This window comes from Sciurus carolinensis, chromosome 10, assembly GCF_902686445.1.
Source record: "Sciurus carolinensis chromosome 10, mSciCar1.2, whole genome shotgun sequence".
In the NCBI taxonomy this organism is placed as follows: domain Eukaryota; kingdom Metazoa; phylum Chordata; class Mammalia; order Rodentia; family Sciuridae; genus Sciurus; species Sciurus carolinensis.
In genome coordinates, this window is record NC_062222.1 from 97,280,792 (window position 1) to 97,300,553 (window position 19,762).

General features: G+C 37.3%; 1 protein-coding gene across 1 annotated transcript; it reads right to left on the reverse strand.

The window, feature by feature from the left end:
• Positions 1-1,953: 1,953 nt before the first annotated feature.
• Exoc1l (exocyst complex component 1 like) lies at positions 1,954-18,458 on the reverse strand. The gene is given in 4 exon segments (XM_047565893.1): positions 1,954-2,003; positions 2,006-2,219; positions 7,111-7,241; positions 18,338-18,458. Coding segments are annotated over 4 exon segments (516 nt in total).
• Between the last annotated feature and the right edge of the window lie 1,304 nt (positions 18,459-19,762).

Here is a 19,762-nt window from a genome sequence, read left to right on the forward strand (position 1 = left end):
GAATAATGTTGCAAACAGTCCAGAAACCCAGCCTATCATGAATATTACTGTACAAATATCTATTGATATCCCTGTTTGAAATCCTTTGGATCTTTTGAATTCCTTTGAATACCTCAGAATGAACTGCTTGGTCATTTGGTAACTGTTCAGTTTTTGGAGGAACCATTTGCATGAATTCAGCTTGATCCCACTGCAGTCATCTTGAGTGGTAGAACCATGACCACTTGTGAGTAACCCTGGTGGGGTTTTCCCTGCATAGTATAAATAAACAAGATCATTAGAAAGGTATGTGCTGTGCTATTATTGGACCCTGACTAGATCCTAGCCCTGTCAACATCAGGAATGTACCTGAAATCTTTGATATTAGCTCAAGATAAACCAAGTACATTCCAGCTGGGATGAGGTCACTTTTGTTCTGACCATTATTTATGCCCTTCCTTCTCACCCAAACTATGGGAATCCAACTGGTCTTTCTGCCATCCAGGACTACACTTCTGTCAGTGAGTCCCCAATAAATTGCAATCTGTGCAATCCTGGATCTGCCTGCCTCTTTTATTTGGTCTCACGACACCTAGGGGCAGTTCTCATATACTGTGCTGGGCTGTTCCAGAACACTGCCAAACTGTTTTCCTCATGGCTGCATCATTTTACATTCCCACCAGCAATAGAAGAGGGTTCCAGTTCATTCACATCCTTGCTAACACTTGTTATTTTCCATTTTTGTTTTTTATAAAAGACAGTCATCCTAGTAGGTATGAAGTGGTGTTTCACTTCACATTTATGGTTTTGATTTGCACTTTCCTATTGACTGCTGTGCATTTTTTCTTGTGCATATTGGTCATTTATACATCTTCTTTGCAGAATTCTCTGTTTAAGTCTTTTGCCCTGTTTTAAATTGGGTTGATGCTTTCTGTTACTGAGTTGTAGGAGTTCTTTATGTATTCTGTATATTAAACTTGTTCAGAAAGATGGTATGAAAATTTGATCTCTCATTCTGTAGGTTTGTTTTTTGCTTTTTTGATAATGTCTTTTGGTGCAAAAGGATTTTATTTTTGATGAAGACCAATTTATCTATTTTTCTTTTATTTCTCATGCTTTTGATGTTATAAGAATTCACTGCCAAACCCAAGGTTCTTAAGACTTACTGCTGTGTTTTATTCTCAGTTTTATATTTTCAGTTTTTATGTTTGGATCATTGGTCCACTTTGAGTTATCTTTTGTATGTGGTATAAAGTTGATGTCCTACTTCATTCTTTTGTCTGTGTATGTCCAGTTTCCCAGCATGATCTATTAAAGAGATTATTCTTTTCCCTTTAAATGGACTTGCCACCCATGTGAAAAATCAGTTGACCATAGACATATGAATTTATTTTTGAATTGATTTTATTCTAGTGGTCTCTGTGTCTATCATTATGCCAGCACCACACTGTTTTGATTACAATAGCTTTGTAGTGAGTTTTGAAATCAAAAGTGTGAGTTCTTCAACTTTGTCCTTATTTTTCAAAATTCTTTTGCTATTTGGAATTCCTTGCAGTTCATGTGAATTTGAAGATTGGCTTTTCTGTTTCTTTAATAAAGGCTGTTGAATTTTTGATAGGAATTTGAATCTGCAGATTGCTTTGGATATAATATTGCATCTTGAAAATATTGTCTTCTTATCCTTAGACACAAGTGTCTTTCCGCAGATCCAGGTCTTTTAAAGTACTTCTCAAGTTTCTTAGTAGAATACTAATTTAGTCAAAGCCATGTAACTTCCTCCCAAGTTACCATGAAATATAGTGCCAAAAAGCTTCCAAATGTTGAGTGATGACATTTCACTGCAATTCGCAAAACATCCCTTTATTTTCATATGAATAATAGTCACTGGTGAAGTGAAAAATAAATTTTGATGATCAGTGTTTACTTGGGGAACTAGTTTTGTAAGACACTGATGAAAGAATATGGGGTACATCTTCAAAGTGGCAGGGGGCATAGAGATAAGCAGACAAGATTGAAAGCATAAAGCATATTCTCATGAGAACCAAGCAATCCTTGTTGTTGGAGGACCAAATGGAATCATCATTAATGTAAGTAGAATCAAAGTTCACAATCTGCAAGTCCTTCTTGAGGTACGCATGATTCAGCTTATTTACAGTTCGAGCAAAGGAATATTTAGAAGCACAACTATATGCTTCCAAACTGTACACTTTCTTGAAGTGCAGATCAAAAAATGGATTGTCCTAGAAGAGAAAGAGAGTCATGATTTAATTTGTAGCCATAAAAGTAGTTTCCTGGATTCTCTCATATCTCCTGGATATGTTTATTGATTTTAAAGTATCAGTATCAAACATATTTCTAAAGTCTACAAATAAGCTTTCCAAAGCTACCTGCTTCAAATGTAATTGCTTCTAAAAAAAACCAAGAAAGACATCTATGTCTTTTCAATTATACAAATGAACAGAATGTCATAGAATGGGCAGTTATCACTTCTTCCCAGCGTAGTGAATTTGAGAGGAGGGGATGAATGGAATAAATCCCCTTACAGACTTCTGGGGTGGGGTGGAGAAAGGGTTTTTTTTTTTTTTTTCCTGGTGTCTTTACTTGGAGGTTGGTCCTCTGTGATATTTCAAAGGTAAGTGGGGGAAATGCAGTATGGTTAATTAGCATTTGACATAGTACAGATTGCCAACTTGATGACTTTGCATTAACAACAAGGAGTAATCTTTGACTGTAATGGCAAGGATCATTAAGTCATTTGACTGGAACTGACAAATTTCTAGAATGCTCTTATTGGATGGCTCTAGGTTCTATGTTTAGTAGAAATGTTTCAAAGAAAGGCAGACATCAAACCTGATCTAGGTCTTACATATTAAAATAATAATAATTGAGCCTGGAGTCTTGGTGCACACCTGGAATGCCAGGCAACTCAGGAGGCTAAGGCAGGAGATTTCAAGTTCAAGCACAGCCTCAGTGATTTAGCAAGACCCTGCCTCAAAAGAGAGCAGGAGGAAAGGGGAGAGAATAATAATAATTGCTACTGTATTAGTAGCAGTGACAACAGTGCCTTGCCTGGTGATATAGCTCAGTGTCAAGCACTTCTCTAGGTTCAATTCTAGCACTACACATGCTAAAATATACCATGCATTTATAAAGTGTGCAAAATGTATTTCTGTTTAGAAAATATTTTCACAATCATAATCTGCCTAACTCCCAACTCTCCTTGAGGACAAAGGTTTTGCATTATTTATCTTTGTGTTCCTTGTGCTTATCCATGGCAACTACTGATGTCTCAACAAACGTGTGTTGGACTGACCCCGACACTGATCTGAAGTAGTTCTATGTAAAAGGAGAAATGAAAGTAAACGTTGCTTAAGTGACAAAGAGTCAGAGAGGGACTAAACCACACAAGGGTGTAAATTCACTAGCATGAAGCTATAAGCTTTAGATACAAATAACTATGTATTTTCAAACAGGAAAATTCTTGCAGAAGTCCCGAAAAAGAAGACGACTTTTGAAGCTAGGTGACCATTTTGAGTCTCTGACGTAACCATGAGCAAACTACTTATCTGATCTGACCCTCACTTTTCCATTTTAGTTAGGTTTTCCTTACAATTTGAGATTAATCGTATAAACTGCCTAGTATGGAGCTTAATAAACGATTGCTCCCTTTCTCAGATCTGTCCCTAAAGGTTGTGATACTGGTGTTAACACTGCTTTGCTTTGTGCTATTAATTTTTTTAAAGCATTTTAAAAGGAAGGCATATGGGTGCTGTGATTTCAAAGGTACTGCTCCCCTAGTCATACCTTGCAATTTTTTTCTAGCTGTCATAATTGCACATTGAAAGACAATTCTGCAGAGAATGTCAAAAGGAAATCCCACCCATTCCATCACCAGGTAGTAATTATGATCCTTGGATAGTTTTCTCTCCCATTTGTGCCTTGTGATGTAGAAAATATCCTTCATGTCTTGGAGATAATTAGGATTAATCTTTGCTTAGCTTAATAATTGAAAGGATGAGCATGCATGCACATAGCACTCAAGTCCCTTCCTTTCTTCTCCCCCTTTCTTTCTTTGATAGAACTCTAGAGCTAAGAGGGGAATCTCATAGATTATTTAACAAACCCTTATTTATAGATGAGATGATAGTTTCCAGAGAGGTGAAGCACAGGCCACACCTAGAACTAGTGGCAGAGTTAGGACAAGAACCAACATCCCGGCCTGCCCAACCCCATCTTCTGCTACATCATCTTGTCTCCTGTTGGACCAGTCAGTCTCCAAATCCTAAATCATTTGATTTATGTTTTATAAATTGACTTCAATTTCAATTCCATTCCATTTTAAAGTTGACAACTTTCTGGCTTGAAATTGCTCTATTGACAATTGTATGATTGCCATTGAGAAAAACGTAATAATATGACTCCTGAGAATTCAATTCTGAGGGGCGGGGGGGAGATATTCCCAGACATTCAGGATATTTTTACTTCATTGTAGAAAATAAATCTTTTTAAAAAAAACTATTCTTTGGATATTATAGTTTCTTGTGACAGGATTGATAGAAATATCCCCAGGCACCAGCCAAATTTGGAGAAAATAATTATGACATGAGTAACATTTAAGAACATGAGAAACAAAGAAGAGAAAAGAAAAATGGCCCCCAAATTGGGTGAGGATGGTTTAATTTATGAATGATGGATTGGTGAACCTGACATGGATTTCTGCTAAAATTCAGTACAATATAGAAGTTTGGCAGGTACAGAAAAGTATAAAGAAGAAAAATAATAATTGTAAAATTTTTAACCTTGTCATACAAAATAACATATATTTAAGCACTGAGTTGTTTCATATATACATGAACATGTGCACATACACGTAACTACATGTATTTTATAGCATTAAAATTTAAGATTTAGATTTCAATAATATGATAAATATGCAGAATTGACACTACTTTAGAAAAGATTTTTTTTAAGTTGATTTTTTAAAACACTTATTAAATAGTGAATAATTGTGTTCTGAGGTATTCTTCTGGAAACTGTTTTGTGATGGCTGCATACTTGTTTCATCTTATGGATATGAAGCAATAGGGTTAACCAATGCCTGATTACCTCACATTTAGGTAAAATGTATTGTAAGAAAAATATTCCATGATTGGGTGCAATAGTGCATGCTTGTAATCCCTGTGATTTAGGAGACTACTGTAGGAGGATTACAAGTTCAAGGCCAGCCTCAGCAACTTAGTGAGCCCTTAAGAAACTTAGTGAGCCCCTGTCTCAAATAAAAAAAATTATAAGGGCTAGGAGTGTGCTTCAGTGGCTAAAGCACATCTGGGTTCAACCCTCAGTACCAAAAACAACAACAACAAACACAAAACAGCAACAACAACAAAAACCAACAACAAAAAACAAAAATGTGAGTAATGAAATTCAGCATTCTTTCACCATGGAGTCCTGCCAAACACAGCAAGCTTGAAAAATAGGATTCCTAGGTGATAGTCAAGTAATAGCAGAAAGCATATATAGATATTCAGATTAGATGCTTAATTAGAGTTTATGGCTGTTAGTGTATCCTCAGAATTTAGCAGGACCTTCTGTGCTATAAATCCTGAATAGATGATTAAACAAAGGAATAAATAAATATATGAATTTGTGGATGTTAACATCTAATTCAAAGAAGGCAAATTAATAGATTTCTGAGTAAAGTCTAGTTCTACCACTTAATAATTATGTAACCTTGAGCAAATTTATTAGTCTCTTTAAGTCTCATTTTCTTCATCTGTAAAATGGGATTAGTAATAGATCTAATTCATTGAGTTTATGATGGTGATGTAAAATTATATGTAGAAGAGGCTTAGCTTGATTCCTTGTACCTTGTAAGAGTTTACTAAGTATGGGATGGTAGTCAGTAACAACACTAATAGTGATAGCCATTGATTCCTTAGCGGTATGTCCTTCGCTCTACCTGCTTAATCAGTTTTGTGTTATTGACTTAGATAAAGTCTTAAATGTTCAGTTAATTAAATGTGTATCAGACTATAGGGATATTTAAAAATAAAGATATTAAAAATTTGGTAGGTTGGAATAAGAGTCCAAACTAAGATAGGATATTTATTAGGAAAAACAATAAATAAGTTTTGCACACACAGTAGTGCATACCTTTAATCTTAGCAATTCAGAGGTCAAGGCAGGAGGGTTGCAAGTTTCAATTCAGCCTGGGCAACTTAGCAAGACCCTGTCTCAAAATAAAATGGAAAGGGATAGGAATGTAGTTCAATACTTGCTTAGTATGCACAAGGTCCTGGGTTCGATCTTCAGAATAAAAAAAAAAAAAATAGAAAAGAAAAGAAAGAAAAAACCGAATTTATTGAGTGCCTGATATCTATCAGGTAGAAGGCTATGACCTGGTCTCAGTCTTTTAGAAGGGGCTTTCCATCCAAAGGAGAGATGGGGTAATTTGATAACTGCAGTTTGTAGGATTAGGCCTCATGATTGGGATGGGGAGTCATGAGTAGGATTTACCAAATGGGAAATCTGGAAATGGGGTAGAGGTGGGGGTGATTAGCATTCGAAACTTCAGGAGTCAGTACTGAGTTAGGCACTGTGGGCATATAAAGTTCAGGGGTACAATAGGCTATCCCCCTACAGCAGACAGCAAGGACAGACTGGGAAAATGACTAGTTAAGTGGTCAAGAGGGGAGACTGATGTATTCACTCTTTCTCTTCTTCAACTCTAAGATTCTAGTATTTTCAAGCACTATGATCTTTCTGCAGGATGAAGGGGGCTTTTCTGACAGAGGTAAGGAATCCTTAAAACCTACAGAATAAATTGGAGAGAGTGATGGTGGAAATGTCATGTTTGGGGAAAACAGCATTTAAAGTTTCAGGTTTGATTGGTTTAACCTGTTAAGAGGTCCTTGAAAAAGATGCTTTTAAATTTAATAGACAAAATTCAAATTCAAACTCATAAAAGCAAAAACTAAAAAGTAGATCATCACAGGAAATTAAATCCATACACTGAAGAACAATATGTCATTTTAACACTTAGTACATGACAAGAATATATGAAGTAGGATATTGAGCATAAGATCTCCAGCATATTGATCCCACATTTCCCTTATGAAATGTAATACTTACAGTGTCTGCTTCTTTTCCATCAATCATCTGCAGATCATTCAAAGACCACTTTTTTGTTACTTCATATTTTTCATCTAAACCTATTCTGTAGTGTTTCACCATAATTATTTTTACTTCTTCATTTTTGGTCACTGTAGGGAACAGAAAGATTCTTAGTTTTAGAAGACATAAATTATTCAAGTCACATTTTTCAGGATTATGTATGTCCTTTTTATATAGGACCTTGAACCTAGATTATAGTTACAGCCCAAATTTGAGCCCCAATGCATCTGAAAGTTTCACGAATATGCCTCCAAAATTTGCTTAAGGTGTTAAATTTATTTGGCTGCAATTGTGGTTCTATGCTGCCACAGTAATGTTTGTCAGATAGAAACTCTGAGCTATGTGCTTTGAGCTCCTGAGCTTTGTGGTAGAGAATGGGATTCGATGTGGGGCAGGAAATAAGAGGCCTAGCATTACAATACAGTCAGTGCCAAAGTGTTACCAGAACACATTATAATTTAAATTCATGACAATGTAAAGCAAGTGAGGTAAGAAAAGCAAACAGTTCTGCTCACATAGCAACACAGCACCTGCAGTACTGTACTTGGGGAACCGTGACACTTTCTTCTAAATGTGCTGTGTGATGCAGAAGTGTCTGCAGCATGACCACCACTGAGCTGTTTGGTGGTGTTGGAGATTTTTAATCCTCTCAAGTATGCCTCTTAAATTCTAGTGTTCTAAATGGTACCACCAGCACAGATGATTCTAGTATTATACTTTGAAAAATGTGAGGAAGTCTTTGCTCATTTTATGTGAACAAAATGAGGGAATTAATTTCCTCATCTTAAAATCATTTCTTTGGTCTCAACATAAACACCTCAGAATATCAACATTGGAGCATAGAGTTCCTGCTAGTTAATAAAGGAAGATTTACTGAGTACTTGTTATTTGTTAATAGATTAAAGATGCCAAAGGGGAGACAGTAAGAGATGTGGCCTCTGCCCTCTAGTAACTTCTGGTTTTGTTAAGGAAACAGGCTAACATATGAGTCACTTCTAATAGCATATTATAAAGAGGTGGCAGATAGGGATCAACTGTCTAAAATTCTCTTTCAAGATAGATAATGTGACCTAGAGAATCACACAGCTGGTTCTGTCTTCTAAGCATGAGCCTGGAATTTGTTTGGGGGGAAGATTCTCTTTTGGGTCTGCTATGGTTTAAGTGTGTCTCCCAGATTTCTTGTGTTTGAAAACTTAATCTCAGTGCAATCACTTGTCTGGACCACAAAGGCTCCAGAATTGATGCTGGGGAAGGGAGTAACTCTCTCCTGAAAGTACAGGTGATACTGAAATCAAGATGAGCATCGGAACTCAGAGTTGACGATGGGACTGGAGAAGGGAGTCTGAACCATTTGACAATCTTAGAAGAGGACACAGTGACTGGTGTCCAATGCAAGCTCATACTGCAATACCAAGTCATAAGTCTCCTTCTATGAGCTAGAAACTAATGAAATAATACCCTGTTAAAAGGAGTATTTTTCTGGTAGCAGATGCACAGGATACATTAAAGAAGAAAAGAAGAGGAACCAGAGAACCCTTGAGGAGGTAATGTGGCTCAGTGGGTTCTGGCACCAGATGTTTTGGAGTCGAACCATGGCAACACCAATGTATTGTGGTTCAGGTCACTGAATCTCTGGAGAGAATAAGCCTCATCTTGGCAGACAAGAGAGTAATACAAACTCACAGGGTGTAAAGGTTAAAGTTCATAAAGCATGTAAAGGACTTAGGATAGTGCCTGGTTTGTAGTGATTGTTGAAGTGTTCTGCTTGTTTTAAAGGCTGTGGTGGTAACCTATGCATGGATGGAAGGTAGTGGAAACAAGTGGCAAATCTGAGTAAGGTTTAAAATGAGGCACTTCAGCACTGTGTGGAAAGCAGACACTGGATGCAATTCCAAATAGCAAAGAGGGAGGGTGAGCTGGCTGGGTGGAATGATGAGATTTGTGTGTGTGTATGTGTGTGTGCCAGGGATTGAACCCAAGGGCACTGAGCCACATCCCCAGTCCTTTTTTATTTTATTTTTTAAATTTTTTTTAGTTGTCAATAGACATTTATTTATATGTGGTACTGAGAATCAAGCCCAGTGCTTCACACATGCTAGGCAAATGCTCTACCACAGAGCCACCACCCCAGCATCCCCAGTCCTTTTAATTTTTATTTGAGTCAGGGTCTCACTGAGTCACTTAGAACCTCGCTAAATTGCTGAGGTTGGCTTCAAACCTGCCATCCTCCTGCCTCAGTCTCCTGAGCCGCTGGGATTACAGGTGTGTGCCACCATGCCCCAACTTAATGAGTTTTGTTTTTGACATATAGACAGGTATTCCCAAATTATTTCAGGAGAGAATAAGATGACAGTTTTTAGTTTAGGAATGGAGATAGAGAGTAGAGGGTCTTGTGTGTGGAGAGGTTTCCAAGACCAACTTTATAGGAAAAAAGCAGAGGAAAGAGATAAGAGGAGTGAAGAAGAAAGAGATGCTAGCAAGAGGTCTGAGAAGAGGTCTTCAGAAAAGACAGGCCCAAGAGTGCAATGCCATGGAAATCAGAGGATAATGTGTTCCAGAGGTTTGGAGACGATCCTGCAAAGTCACTTTGTTAGGTAAGGTGGAGTTCAGTCCTGGCACTGAATCTGACTTGGAAAAAGTCATTGATTCCCACCATGAGGGCAGTTTATAATGGTGAGAGCAGAAGATGGTTTTCAGAGGATTCCTTCATGCACTGATTTTTAGACTGAGTGTGCATTCTGTACCAGTTCCCAGTTAGGTAAGTCTACAAAAGGTAAGAAGAATGTAGGCTAAAGGCTATGACTTAGGCATATTCCAAGAGTGCAGAAGAAGAGATATAGCACATTTTGGGGTCAAGGAGAAATTGAGGGGCATGTCTAGAGGGAACCTCAAGATCTTAACCCAAGATCAATGAATGACTCAGAGAATAAAATCCCCCTGATGTTGTGTAGAAGTTGGTGGCCTTCTGCCCATCTATACCTTTCTAGCCCTAAAAAATGTCTATCTTCCCAGGTCTAGATGTCACCTTTGGAAAGAGGAAAGGATTGGAAGAACTGCTGTCAGGTTGGTGTGTTGTAGTGGAGGCAACCTTAGTAAGGACAAGTTCTTAGTAAGCTTGTCGCAATTGCTAAGGACAAGATCTTGGAGGAGCTTCCTTCTACCAGAAGACAGTTGTATCTTCCCAGACAGAGGCTCTACCTCAGAATCAGAATCAGAGGATTATATTCTTATTCAGCTAGATGTCTCACTAGCTTCTTTAGTGGGTGAGAGAGAAAGGGGCTGGGGAGATAAGAAATACCTAGATACTACATGAAAATGTAACCTTCAGGGAGCAAATTCCACTGCTTCATCTACATATTATGACAATTGACTATAAACCACTCATTCAATTCATTAAGTCGATATTTATTTGAATGCCCTTTTTGTACTAAGCATGGTTTTAGGAATTGAAAAAATGAGTTCCCCAAATTAATTCTCACTGAGACTGCAAGAAATGGGGGCTTCAGAAAGAAAACTTTTGCTCACAGTACTGTGATTGAGGCAGGAACCTGGACACAGAGGGACATCATCATCTGACTGGGCATTAGGGAGAGTGTCCCAAGGAAGGTCATCTGAGCTGCAAAGGGTGGTAGGAGTTAGTAGAATGAAGAAAGGAGGAAAGGGGCTCTGAGAAGCACAGGCACAAAGGCATGAAGCACTCAGCACTTTTGAGTCATTAGAAGTATTTGCTGTTGTTGGCATGAGCTGTGAACGTGGCCAGGTGGAAAGAAGCAAGTTGGCAGGAGTTAGTCCCTGAGGGATCTGGAATACCAAGCTATGGAGTTCAGATGTTATTCTGAAAGTTGTGGTAGGTGATAGGAAAGTGTCACTGAAGGATTTTAAGTGAATGGACAGGCTGGATTTAAATTTTAGAAAATTCTTTTGGAAGCTGGGTGCAGTGGTACATACTTGTAATCCTAGCGACTTGGGAAGCTGAAGCAGGAGGATAGTGAGTTCAAAGCCAGCCTCAGCAATTTAGTGAGGCCCTAAGAAACTTAGTGAGATCCTGTCTCAAAAAAAAAAAAAAAAAAAAAAAAAATATATATATATATATATATATATATATATATATATATATATATATATGGGGTTGGAAATGTGGCTCAGTGGTTAGGTGCCTGTAATGGTCAATTTGAATTGTCAACTTGATTGGATTAAGAGATGCCAATGATTAAGAGACTTATGGGTGTGTCCATGAGGGCAGGTCTACGAATGATTGGAATGTGGGCGAACTGAAGTGGAGCCCCTCCCTAAACGTGGGCAGCACAGCCCAATAGGATGGAATAGAAACTGGAAGAACAAGGAAGCAGATTGCAGATGCAAGCTTGGCTCTTCTTGAAGGGGTTCTTGATTGCTGCTTCCATTGTCTGAGGAGATCGGACTCTAGCTTCTCTTTTCCAAAGCATACTCTGCCAGTAATTCAACAGGGAGTTTCCAGAAACCTTGGTCTTGACTAGGGTAGCCCTGTTGATCTTTCTTGTTCTGGGGCTTCTGTGTCTTGGACTGTGCAGCTGCTGGTTCTTCCAGTTCTCCAGCTGCAGACGGCCATTGTGGACTATCCAGCTTCTGGTTGTGTAAGCCAATATAATAGATTACCCTTTTTAATCATACTTCCTGTTGATTCTGTTCCTCTAGAGAACCCTGACTAATACAGTGCCTCTGGGTTCAATCCTTGGTACCAAAAAAAAAAAAAAAAGAAAGAAAGAAAGAAAGAAAGGCAGAAAGAAAGAAAGGAAATTCTTTTGGGAAGTTCCACAAAGGATGAGTTAGAGGTGGGGAACAGAGAAAAGAGATGTTAAGCAGATAGAATCTACCAGTTATGGAGTTTGCTTACATTAATGGTCACTGTCCTGCCAACTCCAACCTAAGAAAATAAAAGAACATGCTTTAAAGATTAAACTTTGATAAAAGGAAGCTGCACAGAGAGACTACAGCCTCCTTAATTTGACAAATGACTTTCTTTAGAGCTAAGGAGGCTCCAAGAATTCTCTGCAGCCATAAGCCAAAGAAGTCTGCTCAGGTTGGAGTTGACCCAATCCCTAAATTCCATACTTGAGCTTTGCTGCCAGCTGAAATTAAATGGCCATCACAACATTAACACACTGGCAAAGTGGAAACTTAGCACATCGTCTTAAAACAGAAATGTGTTTATATAGTAAAAATGGTAGAGAGTTGGTTTCACTAATATCAGAGCTCTGTTGGATAATTATGGTTTAGGGAATGATATCTGCAGATGCAAGGAACTTCAGAATTAGCCTGCTCCAGTTTTAATATTTTAGTCTGCTTTTCCAGAATTATGATTTTAACTTCATAAAAATCTTTTTTCACCTTTAATTTAAAAATAAACTTTATCATTGATAAACACCTCTATTTCCACGACAAAATGATGGGTATATTCATTAGACAGTATAATATATATATATATATATATATATATATATATATATATATATATATATTTTTTTTTTTTTTTTTTTATGGTGCTGGGGATTGAACCCAGAGTCTTGTACATTGGAGGCAAGCACTCTACCAACTGAGCTATATCCCCAGTCCTGTCTATTATATTCTTGAGGATAAATTGGCAAATTGATCCAACATGATTGGCAGAATAGAGGAAAAATAGTAGCTAATAAGTAATTTGCATAGAAATGCTTTAAATAAATAAGAGCCTTTATTTTCTAATCCTAGTGTTATATAATTGTTTTCAGTATTTGAGTTAAGTAATAGGAAAAAATTACCACCTGATATTGAACAAAAGAAGTCTTAGTAACAGTTACAATGCACTGATAATGCCTTGGGGTTGTTGAGTAGGCAGTCATTAATTTCACCTAAAAGTAATTTTTGAATAACATTTTTCTAGAAATATTTTTATAAAATCAATTTTGGGGCTATACTGGGTATCTTTAAAATATTAAAATGACAGACTGTAAGCAAGTTAGGACATGAGTTATTGATGTACTTTCAGAAATAGGAGAGAGACTGGAAGAGAAAGAAAGTGCTTTTGTGGGAGCAGGAGCACCAAAGAAACAGAGGACCGTCCATGCAGGATCTGTTTAATGAGTTCCAAGCTAGAACATTCTCAATGCACCTACTGAAAGCAACCGAGAGAGTGGTCGAGCACAAGTAGCTAAATTCACTTGCTAGTTGGTGATCTTGGGCAAATTCTTTAGTAACTGTAAGCCTCAGCTTTATCATCCACAAGAAGTGGCAGATAAGATAATATATGGGGAGTACTTTGAAATGCCATTCTTACTGGTTAGAAGCAGTGTCACAAAGTGGAAAGAACTTTGGTTTTAAAAATTAGATTTACTTTCTGTGACCGTGGGCTAATTACTTCACTTCTTAGACCATGGTTTCTCATCCACAAAACAGAAATTTAACTTCATACAGTTGTCATGAAGATGAAAAGGAGTAATGCATAGAAATGGCATTAAATTGACTTGTGCCTTATACTCTGGCTGAAGCTTTTTTTTTGTTTTTTGTGTTTTTTTGGTGCTGGGATTTGAACCCAGGAGTACTCAACCACTGAGCCACATCCCCAGCCCTTTTTTGTATTTATTTTGAGACAAGTTTTCTCCAAGTTGCTTAGGGCCTTGCTAAGTTGCTGAGGCTGTCTTTGAACTCGCAATCCTCCTGACTCAACTTCCAGAGTTGCTGTGATTATAGCATGTGCCACCATGTGTGGCTATGCTTGACACTCTGAAGGTATACCTTACAACTATCCCTTTTAGCTCATCGTCAATAATGCCATGCTAATAATGAAAAATTTAATATTTTTCCCTTTAAAACTTCTGCTATAAAGTTTCTGTTTACTCTATAATCGATATGACTTGGACCTTATAATAGGTGGAGCATATTGATTTCCATGTTATATTTCCAAAGTAGAAAATTACTAATGGGAAAATCTGTCTGAAGAGTGACTAATGATGTCATTCTAAGTTTTTGATTTTAGAGATAATGGTAATATCTCCCCCACTTATAATTACTCTTATTTGGAAAGTCAGAATATTTTATTTACACTTCTCCATAGAGATATTTAGTGATAGTCAACAAATGTGTGACGCACTTTGCTTGTGTATGTGTGTGTGTGTGTGTGTGTGTGTGTTTGTGTGTCTGAGAGAGAGATTTCAGCAAAAATAATGAAGTGTATTTTTTTTATATCTTTAGAAGATAAAGAACAAGAATTTTAAGGTATAAATTGACTTTGATATTCAAGATTTGTTCCCCATCTCACAATCTTGATCATAATTAAGTTTTGTGGTTTATGATATTTGTATCTTATTTTTAGTAAGTGTACTTTTATAAATCAATCCCATATTTCTTCTTTTCCTAATTTGTTAGAATAGAAAAATAAGTGCTATCAAATCAGAATTTGTCCAAGTGTTCTCTCTTTTGAGAACAGATTCCTGTGTTGTTGCAAAACCAAGTGTATTCATAGTTTATGAGAGGAAATATAGGTTGTGAATGGAAGATGTGAATTATTCTATATATCAAAATAGCCTTAAGTAAATCTTCAACTTGAAAAATAAAAATGAAGGCACATATAAACTATCCTCTGCTCTGTTATCAGAGTATATGCATAGCTGTTTGGATATACTTTGGCCTGTACAGTTGTTATTCTACCACTATTATAGCATCTTTTGTTTGTTTGTATGATGCCCTGGGGATTAGACCCAGGTCCTTGCACAGACAAGCACTCTACCACTGAGCTACCCCCCCAGCCAAATAACATCTTTAAGTGTCTGAAAACTTTCAAAATATCATCCTATATTTTTATTCTTAAAACACTATAATAATTTGTTCTCAATTTCGTGCTGAAAAGATTAAACTAATGTCTCCCCAGATAATACTATTATCACTGAAATGAAAAATTAAGAAGTTCTTTAATTTTGTGATTTGTTTATAAGATACTGGGAATTCACAAATTTAGCAACAGTGGTTCCAAATGAATCCTTAAAAATTGCTTTAGCAACCCCCTTGGCTTGTTTTCATGTTTTTAATTAACACTCTTTTGTAAATGATTTGATGAATTGTTAGATTCTTTGATTCACAGAGGAAAAAGTTCTGTTCTGGCATCAAAAACTAATATATAGAAAAATTACATATATAGTTTCATAATTCTAGCAAATGCCCTAATTTCAAATTAACATCTATGAATAGAAATTATTTTCTAAATACATGAGAATACCTAAAAATAATCTATATCTTAATAGGTATATACTTTAAAACATATAGTATACAGTATACTACATTAATTTTATATCAAATGAACATATTTATATACATTTATTATATATTTTATTCCCACTATGAATGTATATTTATAGTATATACATACATCACATATTTAGCATGTATTTTTACAGTAAATACATTTTTCCTATACATTTTTAAAAGTATAACACTGTCTTTTTAAAAAACTCACCTTTCATTTATTGGAATATAGCAATTATGTTTACTTTTTTCTAATAAAGACTTAACAGAGTGGCACTTCATGCAAATATAGTGTTTTTATTTCCATTGCGAGATGTTAACACTGAGGCCAGAGAGGCTATTTATCTTGTCCCAAGTTCACAGCTGATAGGCAGACAAAGCAGGGCCAGATTTGACAACCAGATCTATTGGGTTCTCAGCATTCCAAGAGCTGTGCACCGGCTCTGCTACCTCCCAGTTGTGAATAAAGCTTCGGTATGCTCTTTCAAGTCTTTGAGACTTGAACCCATCTGCACTCTCCTCATTGCACTCATGACTTGTCCCTTCCTAGTGTCTGCACCTAACAGACTTCCTCCCTCTTCATGAGATTCTGCTTTTAACTGCCAGTGATAATGGTGTTGAAGGCCTGGGAAGACAATCCCAGGGAGAAAGGACCTGGCAAACCCTTAGCTGGTGGGAACTGAGGACACAAGAAATCCCTAATGTGTATGCCAGCAACTACAGAGAGGGAAATGAGTTCATGGCATCTGAATTTTACATTGGTCAGGTAATCATCAAGATATAACAGTAAAAGACAATACTCTGGTGTGAGACTCCTGCAGAAAGACAGACTCTAGTCAGATAAGTTTTGCCATATTTCAACATTTTTTTAAACTTTTTGTTTTTGGTACTGGGGACTAAACCTAGGGCCTTAGGCATGCTAAGCCCATGCTCTGCCACTAAGTTTTGCCTCTGGCCAAATACATTCCTTTAATTTGAAAAATGCATCATTTAATTTGATGATTCTGGATCCGTGAGTCTTGTAAATTTAGAACTGTTGGACTATAGGGTATGCAGAGGAAATCAGAGCCATGCAACTCCTGCTTGAAGATGGATAGCACTCCAAGTATGGAGTTACCTGCCTCAACAATTTTGATGTGGCTTGTTTGCTTCCTATCAATGGAAATTTTCTGAGTTAAGCATAGCCGAAAATAGGGTGGTGGTCAAGTATTATTAAACTACTGTTCTGCCAAAATAGTTTTGCAATGGTCATAAAAAGGTGCTACATTATGCCACAAATTGATGGATGTGATATAGAGGAGAAAAGTTAGTAAAAAGTTAGTGAATTTTATCTGGAGTATCACAACATTGTCACATTGTCTTCTTTTCCTTTTTTTTTTTTTTTTTTTTTTTTTTTTGCACCAGGGACTGAACCCAGGGCGCTTAGCCACTGAACCTCATCTCAACCTAGCCGCCTTTTTTTTTTTTTTGACACAGTCTCACTAGGTCGCTTAGGTCCTAGCTAAATTGCTGAGACTGGCTTTGAACTTGTGATCCTCCTGCCTCAGCCTCCCTAGCCGTGGAATTACAGGCATATGCCACCATGCCTGACTTTCTTCCTCATTTTTGAGAGGACATTGTTTTTTTCCTTGCATATGACAGAATCGTTGAATCAATTTCAAACATTTAATTCAAGGAGATGTTTCATGAGACTGTGATTTGGTGGTAAGGATACAACATGGATTTTTACTTAAATTGTTTGAATGACTTTTTCCCATAACTTACATTCTTTCTTTTTCCTGAGATGATTAAGTTTTTTTATTTGTTGATACACCAAGTCCCCACACTTTATATGTATAGCAAAGAGGTTAAGGTGTTAGATAAATATTACTCTTCTTAATTCTGAGCAAATATGACTGTATTTATTAGAAATATATTTTTAAAAATTCAAGCACTTTATTTAAAGATATTCTATTTCCCTTACAATACTCCCTCTTGCTACCTTTGGAAAGTACTTCTAAGCCAATTATCAGGAAAAGAATTATAACAAGTTGTTGTCTGAAAATAGGTGTGTACTTTAAAAGGGAAAGTCTACAACGAACACCAAGTTTCTAAGTGCTTTTCTCCTATGCCTCTGAAAAGTATTAAAAGGCACAGATTGGGAATAGGGAGTGCTGCATATTAAATCCAATAATGGCACAGGCCATTCCTATCTAAATTCAGCATAAAAAAGTCACAGGTTCGGCAAACCATGATTGAGTGCAAAAGCTTATTCATGACAATTTTCATAAATTTTAAAAACATGAGGGAAAATACTTATTTTACTCTAATCCTTTAGAGAACATTGCCTTATCCTTAAAGTTCCATCTTCATGAGTTAGTTTCTATCATTAAAGGACTGTTTTTCATATAAGAGAATAATTTTAAATATCATTTCTGTTTTCAAAACAAACGCCCAGAAAGTCTACATGAATCTTTGGAAGAAAAAAAAAAAGCAACTTTGGTTTTGTTTCTTTCCTAGGGTGAAAAGAGAACCCCAGTCATCTGAAACGATTGGAAACAGAGATGTATAACTCAATTCCTCATGTATTTAAAAGCATACAGAGAACTCTCTGTTGAAGTTTTCAAAATGAACTCTTACACAATAATGAGCTCTACATGCCACGAGAGTGAACTGAAAGATTAGAGACAAGGTAATCAAACCAGAAGAACATATCCAGTTTCATTTCTGAACGAATAATCAAAAGATTATGATATAATTTTTCTTTCTTTCCTTTTAGCATTTTAAAAAATTCAATAGAATCCAAATTCTTAAACTAGGCGTAGTTAAACTCTATCACAAGAGGCACCACATGTTCTATATAAGAAACAAAGACAAAAAAAATCCCCCTCTAACCCCCCAAGCATCTTTCGGTGATTTGCTTTTTGAAATGATAACAGAAAGAGCAGATTACCTGACACACAGAGGTAGTACCTGTCCTGCACGGAGAACTCTATTTCAATAAACTCGTACAGATTCTGTGAGAGTGGCTTAAACAGTTTCTTCTCCAAGTCCTCCTTCACCAATGATGACATTTCCTCAGCTCCCTTGGCCTGATATTTTGGTTCACACTCAGGCGTGCTCTCCTTTTGCTCCTTAGCTGTCTTGTGTGGGTTTGCAATCCTCCCACCTTCCCTCCCTTTAACTTCTCATTTGTAGCCAGAACCCAGGCTCCAGAGAGCACCGTGCGGTCGGTCCCTCACTGCGGTATCTGCCCAGTGGCAGCAGCGGCTGCAGCAGTTAAAATACAGCAGTGGCACTAGCCCCACCGTCAGTCTTGGGCATCCAGCCTCGAGCCGGCTGCTCTCGGGAGCTCTCCTGTGGCTCGCTGATGGGGAACGTATTTATGAACACCGACCGATAGCCACAGATCTACTTGTGGAGTCCCTTGGTTATTCCACTCTAGTAGCCTTTTCCCCTTTCACGACAGCTCTATGCAGAGAAAAGACCACTACTTCAGCTTGATGCCATCATATAAATCAGCTGTCTGGTTCTATTGATTGGGATCATCTTCCATTAAGAACTTCGTTCTCATCGGCCAGGGAAAAGGCATCCCTGCTTGCTCTCAGCGCTTTCAACAAGTCTTTTTTCCTCCTTTCTTTCTCCTCCTGCAATGGGTTCAGACCTTTGCTTCTAATGCCCTAAAAATTATGGGCCTAAATTATTATTGTGTTTTAAATTTTTCTAAATTTTTAAAGAAAATGGACATTTAAATGGGCCCATTTTAATATTATTTATTCCTTCGCTCACAAACGAAAATATATTGGGAACTTACTGGGGGAAAGCATTCTATTTGTTTCTTGGGAAGGTGATTTTTCTATCCTCAAAGAGCTGTGGCCTAACAGAGGTAAGTACGCCAAATAATTATAGATGTGTAAAAGTGGGACGTGGCACAAAACAGAAGGGAAAACAGACTAGGAAAGATACCTATACCTGGAAGGATCAGAAGTACCGTGGGAGAGGTCTGGAGCTGGAAGAGTGAGAGAAGAGCTTAGAGGTGGAGGAGGAGGGGCTTACTGCAATGGAAGGAGCATTGTGAGCCCAAACCCTGCATCAAGGAGCACAGGGGTATGCTGTGGTCGAAGGTGTCCCCTCCAAAATTCCAGTGTTGCCAATATGATAGTATTAAGAGTGGAGTCTATAAGAGGCCACGAGGACTTCTCCCTTAGAAACGGGGCAAAGGCTCTCATGACAGGCTTCCCACAGCCTTCCTCTGGCTTGCCCTTCTGCCTTCTGCCATGTGGTGACACAGCATTCCTACCCTCTGAAGGATGCAGACTGTCCAACCTCAAGGCATCTTGATTTTGGACTTCCCAGCTTTTTGTTTCCTTTAAATTAT